Source organism: Limulus polyphemus, unplaced genomic scaffold (assembly GCF_000517525.1).
Source record: "Limulus polyphemus unplaced genomic scaffold, Limulus_polyphemus-2.1.2 Scaffold10182, whole genome shotgun sequence".
NCBI classification, from domain to species: Eukaryota; Metazoa; Arthropoda; class Merostomata; order Xiphosura; family Limulidae; genus Limulus; species Limulus polyphemus.
Genome location: NW_013675792.1, coordinates 2,342 through 14,269, shown reverse-complemented (window position 1 = coordinate 14,269; position 11,928 = coordinate 2,342). Strand labels below are relative to the sequence as shown.

The following is an 11,928-nucleotide window of genomic DNA, read 5'->3' as shown; positions in this document are numbered from 1 at the left end:
GAAATGATGTATGAACTTGTTTGTTCAAGCTAACAGATATCACTGTGTCAAGAAATGATGTAAGAACTTGTTTGTTCAAGCTAACAGATATCACTATGTCAAGAAATGATGTAAGAACTTGTTTGTTCAAGCTAACAGATGTTACTACGTCAAGAAATGATGTATGAACTTGTTTGTTCAAGCTAACAGATATCACTATGTCAAGAAATGATGTAAGAACTTGTTTGTTCAAGCTAACAGATATATAAAACTCTACTGCATTTCAGTCCACGTCTCAGAACTGTTCCTAGCTCTCAACTAAACTTGGTGAAATGTCAAGATATCAAGATATCACATGACAGAAAGCTCAATCCTAACAAGTTTACAACAAACTCTTTTTACATAGAAAAATAAAAGGGTAACATTGCATTGAAGTACACTTATTATCATATCTGGTTGTTGCCTGAATTCTGAATTTAAAAAACATAATACAGTAATGGAAAGTTTGTTTCTTAAAGAAAGAATAGTTTTTAGACATATTAAAAGAACGTTAGGGTTCAAGAAATATTTTTCTGATAACAGTATACTTTTACAGGACAATATCAAAGGATACAATGAATCTCCAGAAAAACATCACAAGTATAGGTTATATCCTAACATGAATAACATGACCCATAGTGTAAAGAAGAGTGGTCTTGTACTGAAAGATTTAAAAAACTTACCATATTTTCTAAAGTTCTCCAACTTGTGGCGTTGTTATTGTGGACATACAGAGTGGTCTTGTACTGAAAGATTTAAAAAACTTACCATATTTTCTAAAGTTCTCCAACTTGTGGCGTTGTTATTGTGGACATACAGAGCTAGCTTGTCATCTACGTTGCTGATACACAGTGAAAGAATTAATGTCACACAATAGATCAATATGGCAAATACTCCAGACTTCAGAACTGAAGAGTTGTAAAGAAATGACCAGTTGGGACAAACAATGTCATATCTGCAACAAAATATATAAACATTTGTCACAACGTTAACATTTGCCTAAACTGAAAATGTATTTTCGAATAGATACTTACCTCCCTCACAAAAAGCTTTCTCGATTAGTAATGCCCTCTATTGGTGCCAATTTTTCACTCAACCACTAGCCTTGTAACCCCCATTTTCTGCATATCTACATGCAAATGATCATACAGCAACCCTCCACCAATAGGACTGCAACACTACTCCTATCATAACTTGTGCCCTGTCTGTTAATCACTTTGAAATTGGCCATAACCAAGTTGACCAATACACCTGAAGTCAGGAGGATGGGTGGGAAATTTGAGAGAAGGTAAGTATCTATATTCGGCAATAAATTTTCAGTTTAGGACAATGATAACTTCCCATACAATATCTTAGCTCCTCTCAAGAAAAGCTAGGATCCCACACTGAACTGGTGGAGGGCCGGGGAGAAGATGATCTTCATTTAGAAAGTGCTCAAAGAAAGACCGTGCTGTGTGGAAAAGGAATTAGAAACATCACACCAGTGGGAGACTGCACCACTTCTAAGTCCGATATATTCTTTGCCCTTGAGTAAAGTGTCCCTAAAACGAAATGGTAGAAACATGGAAAGACCCCAAAAATGTTTTCATCTTTAATGGGACCACTAGGTGTTGAGTGGCTAGGCCACAACAGTCTATAAATGGGAGTTTGACCTCAACCAACACAGGTCTGCAGTAGGAAGGGCGTTATGCCATCAACACCAGCAGAATGCCACCGCTCTACTCTCAACTGAGTGGAATTGTGCTTCACTAATGAAGACTGGCCATTAAGGTTCACCACCCCAGTGGCTAGGAACTAGTAAGTGGCAAGGATTCCCATACTCCACTAGTAGAAAAGGGGAGAAAATGCATTTAAAAGTCCAAAGGCCTGAAGCACCAGAGACAGTGCAATGGGTGACCGGCAATACCCTATTTTGAAAAGCAGAGCTACCATGTGGACGGAGTCGAACAACCAACACCTGGCAGCATCTGGGATTGTACATCAAATCTGTGGTAGGAAGAGACTCAATGCTACGGAGCATCAGAGATGGGCAGTAATCCCTGTCTGCTTTATCCATGAAGTCCATGAGTGTACAGTCTGGGACAAACATATTTATGAAGCAAAAGTTTGTTTGTTTGTTTATTATGAATTTTGTGCAAAGCTACAAGAGGGCTATCTGCACTAGCCGTCCCTAACTTAACAGTGCAAGACTAGAGGGAAGTCATCACCATCCACCGGCAACTCTTAGACTACTCTTTAACCAAAGAATAGTAGAATTGACCATCACATTATAACACCCATGCTGCTGAAAGGGGCGAGCATGTTTGGTGGGATGAACCTGCAACTCGCAGATTGCAAGTTGAGTGCCCTAACCACCTGGCTACTCCAGGCCATGAAGCAAAAGACCACAAGATATATCTACGATTGGTCATATGGAACACCCCCACCTCATCAGTGTGCATAATATGATCCTTTGACATGTTATTGTTTCAAATATAATATGCGATATTGATGCACAGATGACAATTGGATGGAGTCAAACAAGCAACACCTGGTGACACCTTGAACTGTACATCAGGTCTGCTGTAGGAAGCACCTCAACATTATAATCATCTAGCATGGTCACAGGATGTACAGTGCAAATCTGATACGAAGTATACCTGGTCAGGCACCACTCGCCACAGAACAGGATCCAAAACATATGTAGCAAAAGACCCCTGTAAAGAAATAAAAACAAATGGAGTAGCTCATATACCTGTCCCAATGATATCCTCTCAGGAAAGATGGAAAAAGAACAGCCAAGGACATGGTAAGGTGACAGATCTGATGAGAATAAACACAAAAAAAGATGACAAACATCCAGGGAAAAGAAAGTATATGCCAGGTGAAGTGACTGGCAAATCCAACCTGTAAGGGGGAAAATATCCAGGAAAGGGGAGGATTCCGATGAAGAAACAAACTGACCCAATAATTACCGAGGAACAGAGTGTATGTGTGTTAGAAATCTAAGAGCCCTGCCCAAGCAAGGGAATCAGACAGGAGCAGAATGGACCTAATGATTGGAGAATAAGGGAATAGAAAGAGGAGTGAAAACATAATTAATCTACAGAGCAGCCAAAATCGAGTGCATAAAATAACAAACATATATATAGCAAAACCTGATCACAAAACAAGTTGGAAAAAATGGTGACCACAGGCTTACAATATAAGGAACAGGGACAGCAAGTAAAATAAAATAACGAATCTGCCAATAAAGGTTACAATGGAGGATTATAAAAAGCACAAAGGACAACATGGAGGTTCCAAATCCTGGAGAGAAGCCAGAAAACGAGAATGTAACACAGAAGAAAAACCAATAAAAGGAAAATTGACAAAAACTGCCCGAGAGCCCACAACAGGGAAAAAAGATAGGTTTCTGTTAGAAGGTTAAGTGGAAAAGGGTAGCATGAGGAATGGGAGTAATGAAAGGATGATAACCTAGATGTATAGATCAACAGTGTGATGTATATCAACAACTCTGGGAAACCATCAAAGAGGAAAGACAAACTGGACTAAAAACCAAGGAAGCGATATGCCTGGAAAAACCTGACCTTCTGTTGAAGGACAAGATAAAAGCCAGCATGAAGATGGAATGGATGGATGTCACATGCTAGAGTGTGACAAATGAAGAAGAATAGGGCACATGAAGGGGAAGTGATACCAAAGACCATTACAGAAATGGAAACCATGTACGAGTCGGCCAAGATAGTGCCACCAGCCAAACTTAACACAGAGAGCTCTGAACTACTGAGAGGAAATGAGGAAGCATGATGAATATGTGAACAGTAGAGGGAGAACGACTTGTCCAATCTCAACAGAGAGCATCCACTGCACCCACTAAGGAATGAGGAACAGGAGACCAAAAATGTGTAAGGTGTGTATTCAGATGAGATGCAAAATGTCCAAATTGGGGACATCCCAAAGCACACACTACATCCGAAAACTAGAGGATCCAAAGTTCAAAAACAAAGGACACTTGGCCAGATGTCCCCATGCATGGTGACGCAGGAACCTACTGTCGAATTGTCAGAGTGAAACATCACCACCTTGTCTCCAAGAAACAGTAGGATGGAAAGTACTGTCTGATGAACAACAAGAATGGTCAAGAGAATGATATGGAAAGCAGATTAAAAAAGAGTTCCCCACCCTCAAATCTTCCAAGGGTCAAGAGATGCTCTCCAAAAGGAAAACGAAGAATCAACAAAAAGTGACAATCCGATTGAGAAGGAAAAGGAATCCCAGCAGCAATAGTGATCCTATCTAATTAACAGTCAAAAAAAGAGTGTTAATCAGGGGAAAAAGAAAAGGGATCCTGAACATGACATGACCTGGTGATCCAAAACTCACAGAGGATGACACGTGTTGGCATAACTAAGAGGAACGAGGGCTGCGAGAGAAGCCCATGTTCCCAAACTTTACATGTAATAAGGAAAGGGAGAAGGTTGGTCCCAACCAAGAACTGAAAATTGAGATGAAAAACACACCAAGAAAACTAGAAATTGATCAGGTATGATGAATGAAATCCCTACTGTGATAAGCAAACACAAAGGCAGCTTTCCAAAGAAGAAACTGAGTATGGATAGCAGATAGAGCCAGTAAGGAAGCTATAAATATCCAGCTGTCCCTGGAAAAGTGTACGCAAAGCTCAGAGAAGGAAGCAGACAAGCAAATGTCTAGACCACTCAGCTGAACACAGAGAGAGCCGAGACAAGACTGAACAAAAACATCCTAAACTGAAAACACATGCATCCACGAAGAACTAAATGAAGAAAAATGTCCAGATGCCAGGGAACAGGATTATAAAGATATGTATCTGACACACCAACCTACATCATTCATAAAACAGGTGCATTGTTAGAGAGGGTACTAGTTACGATAGGAGTAGTGTCGCAGTCCTATTGGTGGAGGGTTGATGCATGATCTTAAAAGCAACAATTTTTTAAAATAAAATGCTAGTTTTGTGTATTTCAACATCATTAGTTTACAATATTGAACTGTTTATATTACTTTAATGATTTATACATCCATTGAATGACCTAAAAAGTGCAAATACGATGTTATTATGTTGTCTGTCTTTTAACATCTGTTATGTGCTATGTGAATTACACCTATTTGTTATACTATACATTTCATCTAGAATTATAAAAGTTTCTTAACTGGAGCCTTGCCCATCTTCTCCAAATTTTAAACTAATGTCTTCTCTTCTTCAAAATACAGCACAAAGAAATAAGGGACCTTAATCCTATCAATTCCCCCAATAACCTTGTAAACTTTATCACCTCTTACCCTTCTTTCCTCAGAAGGAAATAAAAGCTCTTAATGTATCCCGATAAGATAACCTTTTAATCTCTAAACTCATCCTAGAAGCACTCCTCTAAAGCTTTTCCAATCAGTCAATATCCTTTCTTAGCTGAGGAGACCAAAACACTGCAGAGGTAAAAATGTTCCAAAATATTCTACATAGCAAGTTTTGAATCTACTACTAACCTCATGATAACTTACAGAAATAAAACAGAGTAAACATATTTTAAAGTGTATTTAGAGAGTGCTTTGGATATAATGTTAACCTTACAATAAACTTACAGCAATAAAACAGAGTAAACTTACTACAGAATTTTGTAATAATCCTACTTACAAGCTTCAGAAAGATTTGACTTCAATAACAATGTTAAATGTAATCTGAAAATAATCAAACTTAAGAAATCAGGCTTTTAAAAACATTCAAATTATTTTTTACTGAACAACATTAGGATCTTAATATAAAACTCACTAAAATATTCATCTAAGAAGCACAAACCTCAGTGGTTTAAAATCTGAAACTTTACTTGTCAGTATTATCTTAGAATCAAATGGATCCTTCAAGACTTTTACTTACTATTCACCAGCCAGTTTTATTTCTCTAAATGACACAACCAGTAAAGAAAGAATTAGTTGAGGTAGAAGATTCTAACATTGAAACAAGTCGTAGTTAAACTGAATGACAGTATCTTCTATTACTGATAGCATGGGTATGTACAAGAACAAGCGTAGTTTTTTAAAGATCAATAACACATTTCTGTTTAAAAACAAACCAATTTCATTTTCTTAACTTTTAGCTTACCTGTCAAAAGCAGAAAGCATGCAAATTGCTAGGAGAAAATAGAACATTGTCTGAAATGGCTTGGCCAAGGAAGCATAATGAGTAATAAAGTCTGAAGAGTCAAATATCGGAGGTCCGATCTGATAAACAATTACACACTGCCACAGTGCAACACCTGCGAGAAATCCGTGGCATAACACAGAAAATCTCTGAAAGAGTTTTTGACTATGTGCAGCCAAACCAGCCGCTGAAGAACTGAATGATGCAGTTTGATTCCCAGGACTATAAGTTGGTAGAAATGAATGAGCGATGACATCCTTTTTTACAGCCGTAAACCCACCTGTGTATCAATTACAAAACATAAATTACAGTACATTTCAAATATTGTTGTATGTCAATATTATTTAAAAAGAACATTTTGTCATTAAATAAAAGCTGATTAAAATGTTGTTAGCTACTTTTCCTCACCTCATGCAGCTGTTAGGAACTCTTAGATACTTTATACATTCAAACATTTAAATCATAAACTTAATAAAATCTGCTAACAAAAGACACTTCACAACAGTATTAAACTGTTTACGTTATCACTTGGCTTTTGAGGTAACATACAGTACATATATTAATTAACTCTTTCAGCATGGGTTCTGTCCCTGGAACAGACCTTGTAACCAAATTGTGCTTCTTATAGTTTTCATGCTATAACTTTTAAATTAGTAAATGTATGTTCACGAAATATGGCAGATTATCAGTAAACATTACAAGGCTTTCATACACAAGATATTAGATTTTTTTTATTGAGTCTCAAGGTTTGTTAAGCAGTGTTTTTCTCATGCTTTTTTTCTTTACACATGTTGCTTATCTAACATGCAAAGTAATTTTCATTTTAACATTAAAAATACTTTTATGCATCAGATAATTTTCAAATTTCACATGTGAAATTTTTGTAATGTCCAGATAGTTATCAAACGTTTCTTAAGAAAAACTTTTTTTATATTTTATCTGTTATTTTCAATAACGATTCTCTGTACGGGTTTTGTCAATTTGACTGATCTCGTACTGCCATAAAAATTAGAAAATAAATATAAATTAATGCCTTTTTCATTCTAGAATGAACACAAATTATAACATGAACACAGAAATGTTTAGTCTAAACAGCTTAAATCTCATAATATTATACATTTATATATATTTATTATTTTTATTATATTGACCTTTCAGCCATGCCTGGCTAACAATACTGAAGTTACAATGACACGGCACACGTGCAGTCATGTTACCATATCCAATAATATAAAACTGACCTTTGGTCTTTACAAAGTAACCTGTCTTGGCTGTGTTTTAGTAGACTAGTATTTTGTAAAATACAGTCAAATTTCAATTATTATACATTATATATGTATATAGATTATTGCTATTTTGAAATAAGTTCTTAAAGTTATTGTTCCTAAAATATAGAACAGTAACTAAAGAAGTAAAGCAAACAATTATCTCTTCTAGTTATGACCTTTGTACTTGGTTGCTAAGCCTTTAAAAATTTTACACATGGAGGATGTGAAACGAAATAATTATTTTTAGGTTTTATATATGCATTTGAAATAACCAAAAAAATCATAAATTACTATATCAATGGTGTATTTAAGTGTTTTACACTCACAAAAAAGAAACCTATCATTCTATATGTATTTGAAGAACTTGTAGCATTTCGCCACAAGTTAATTCTTCATATTGTTAGTCAACACTGTTCAGCTTATACATAATATATTCTACTATATCAATGCCATAGAATTCCATTATAATTTATCTTTTAAAGTGAAACTCTCTGTCGCTGTTGATTTTCTAGCATGAGTATTTGTATTATGTCTATTGAGTACATGGCCATCCCTAAATATAGTCTACCAACTATATGACGAAGGTTCTTGAAATTTATCAACTGTATATACTCGGTGTAATTAGATTTTAAAATGTTTTTCTGCTGGACAAGTACATACTATTGTAAAAGTGGTAAATACAAGTGTTATTTAGCTTCTCCTGGAAAAATGCCTGAAAAGATCTTTAATCAAGAAAATGAAGCATTCATATGTGAATCGAATGAAATAAGTACTAACATATGCATAATCCAATAATGGGTGTACTATCACATTACATCCTTTGCTTTACTTGAAGTCTCGAGGAGGTGCAAATAAACTACAAAAAATAAAGAACATTTTAAATAAATTCTACTGAAACACTTATTAATATTGAATAATATCCACATTTAAACTGTACTGGTTGGTTGATTCAACAGGATAAGTTAAGTGTCAAATAGCTCATTCAAAGACTTTAGATAAAATGCTTAAACAGCCAATTCTATAGGAGCTTTTTGAAGGTCACACATATAAACAAAAAATTATGTAACTGTATTCCTGTATAACTTTAAAAAAGGCTAGTAAATTTTTACATTTCACTATCAAGTGGTGTCTGACATTAATAGCCTATCAGATTAGCATGAGAATGGGAAGGTTACTGTTCCTGATTACAATTACAAGATAACAAAACATCTAAATGCTTTTTCATCACCATTTTTTACTGAGGAAGATGTTGTTGGGCACATCTTCCTGATGGGTAAGAAAAACTCTGATAGACAATTTTAGCTGGCTAATAGAAAATTTACATGGCTACTGAGATTTTAGAAGTATTTGTCCATACTAAAGAAACCTTTACCTTCTGAACTTTTAACATGTTTTTCTAAAAATATGGATTAACTGAAACAATAAAACCTGTATTAAACTCATCTATTTTTCTTTTAACAATGTTAAGAAATAAATGCAATACATAATTAATGGAACTTGTAGTCTAAGCATGGTTTTTGTTCAAATTTAGAAACTTTGATAGAACAATGAAATGAAGAAAATGCTTTAAACTGATATCTTTTCAACTTAAATAAACTTCAGTGAAAGTCTGAAACATAAGTTTTATTCAATTTTTTATTACTGACTTATTCTTATGGGTTGAGTCCCCATACTGCATTGTATTGAGTACTGTCTGTTACAATACTTAACGTAAAGAACTGAGTAAAACAATCAGATGAAACCACTCCTTTTCTTTCTTAAGATAGAGAGTGTATCCAAGTAGTAATTGATGGGATTTCTGACAATGTTGATGGTATTTTGAGTTACATCCTTGTTGTGACTCATGTATTTAACATGTCATTCATGCACCATCTTAGAAATATATACATGTATCTCACAATATTTGCTTAACATATTACAAAGTTGTCCAAAGTAACATATCAATTAAATGTTGTTCTTAAGGGAAATATTAAAAAAATAACTCTCAGAATCTTACAGTGACAGAAATTCCAAGCCCTTGACTGCATTAAACTAATGACCAATTATCAGGAATATCCCATAATGTCCTGAACACACAAACAATTTGGTGCATGTACAGAAAACGTCACCAATAATTTGAAGGTTAAATAGTCTCTTTTCAGGTTTTAAAATGTCACTGAAGAAGTTTATGTGATTTGAATTAGAAATATGGAAAAGATAGCATATTGTTACGACAGTGGAAGTCACGTGATGCTAGTAACACGTCATGGGATTCTAGAAGGATCATGACTGTTCCTGGCAACTCTAGTCTTTTCTACACACCCTCTATTTTTGTATATATAAGCCGGGAAAATGAAGTGACGGCATAGATAATTGCAGACAGGTAGAGACAGACAATTGACTCAAGCGCGGTAGTGACCGTAAGTGAAGTCCGTGAATCGTTGTGAATTATAGCGTGTGTTTAAGTTAAAGTGACTGTGCAAATTAAGTGTACTGCAAAGTTGTACTGAGAAAGAATAAACTAGTTTTATTTAAGAAAGGAGTTGTATCGCTAAAGTTTCATCTGAAAGAAATTATACAGGGAATTAACAAATGACCAGAGACGTAACAATATGAAATAAATACAGTATTAATAATTTAGCCTATTTATTAGTATTACCAAAGAGCTACATATCTTATCTAAAATACTTCTCTACTATTATGTAAAGGTACAAGAGAAATAACATCAACTTTAGTGTTCTTATCACCCTGGATACAAGGCTTTCTGTCATTTAACTATTGCCTCTAAGTTGTAATAAGTAGATGTACATCAAATGACAAGTTCTAGTTCAATGTGCTATATTTTCTAGTTAACTAACAAGCCAGGAGTCTTCTGACAGTTCCAAGTTTTGGATTGAGAATGACTTCCCCATCCCTCCCCGTCTATATACCCACACATAAAATTAAAATGTATTAATAACAGTATCTAATTTTATACTATCAATAGTATCATGGAAAAATTTTATCACCACACAGATTCCACTACCACTATCAGCTTGACTTTGCAGTAATATTTTGCCAGGACTTTAAATTAAAACAGTAGTGAAGTTTAATATTAAAGACTACATTTACTACTAATATTAAGTAAAATAATTTCTTCATCTTACGTTCTTGCTCAACAAAAAGCTTATTAACTGGATGACTGATGTTGCAAATTTCTTGATTTAAATTTAGGCCTACACCACTTTGTCTTTGAGCTGGATATTCACATTCAGAAATATCACTTTCAAGCACTGACATGTCTGTTGTTTCTAATATTGACTTGTTACAAAAATCCGAACTGAGTTTTGTCATGGAATCATTTTCTTTATTTCTTTTTCTTTTCTTTAATTTTCTGGGTGTAAAATTTGGATTTTGTTCATCAGCATCTGTGAAGGTGGGTTTGTTAGATTGATGTTCCCCAGTGGAAACGTTGGAATGTTTATTTGTAGAAATCTTCTTGGTTTTATTGTTTTTTGTATTAATTACATCAGGCTCTGCTGCAGGTAACTTGTGATCCAAATGAAGGTCCGTGTCTTGGTGATGCCCTAATAATATTTCATCTTGTACGTGTGGAGCAAAATCTTGAATTTCACTTCCACTCTGATGAATCCGTTTAGGCCTATTCTTCTCGGAAGCAGTAACCTCATTCCCATCTTTTGATAACACTTCCTTAATCCGTGATTTAATATTCTTTTTACCTATGTTATGTTCAGTCACAACTTCAACATCACCATTATAGTTATACTCAGAGCCACTAGTAGTTGTACTAGGTCTACACGATGCAGTTTCACTGTTTTCATCATCAAGATCTGAAGTAAGGCCTTTCTTTAATTTACTAACGTTTGATATAGATGATGACGTTTTAAACTTTTCACTAGCTCTATTGTCTTTATCTACGATAGGTAGAGGAGGGAGTTTTCTTGGACTCGTTTTAGAAGCAAACTTAGAACCAATAGCAACACTTGGTTCCATCGTATTTTCATATAGAAATACTGATTTTTACGTTAAGATACACGTCGCCGTACTACATCCAAAAACTACGATGTGATTTAACTTTAGGGGTCTAAGCCTATAGCACCTAGAGACAGCCTTATCTAATTCAAAACGAAATCGATTTCACATTATCAACTTAACCAGTCAGTTCTTTATCTTCACATTCAATAATTCTAACTAAATAAAACTTCGTTTCACGAATTTAGTGACATGTCCCTACACGAAGTTTCATAAAATCGAATTGTTTCTTTTTTATAGTTGAATATTTAAAAACATTCCATAACTAAAAATTAACATTCCCAGTAGTCAAAAATTTATATTTATTTGGTTTAGATGTATAGTCTTTTAATAAGTCACCACTAATAACCAATATTACCATTTCACTATTTTAATTCAAAGTGTAAGTTGTCAATAAATAAATTTTTTGTGCCTTTAATTACGCAACTTTTCCGGTATATTGAAAAGTGTTATCCTATTGTTACTTCTCTGTTT

The 11,928-nt window shown here is 34.6% G+C and overlaps 1 protein-coding gene across 1 annotated transcript in view; it reads right to left on the bottom strand.

Annotated features, from left to right (window-relative positions):
• The window catches only part of LOC106476281 (transmembrane protein 237A-like), a 15,744-nt gene extending 4,089 nt beyond the window's left edge, over window positions 1-11,655 (bottom strand). The window contains exons 1-3 of the mRNA XM_013936945.2: window positions 10,569-11,655; window positions 6,137-6,455; window positions 787-973 (exon numbers count right to left, since the gene is read on the bottom strand). Coding sequence (XP_013792399.1) covers window positions 787-973; window positions 6,137-6,455; window positions 10,569-11,415 — 1,353 coding nt within the window. The 5' untranslated portion in view covers window positions 11,416-11,655. The remainder of the gene's footprint in view (window positions 1-786; window positions 974-6,136; window positions 6,456-10,568) is intronic.
• Window positions 11,656-11,928: the final 273 nt, after the last annotated feature.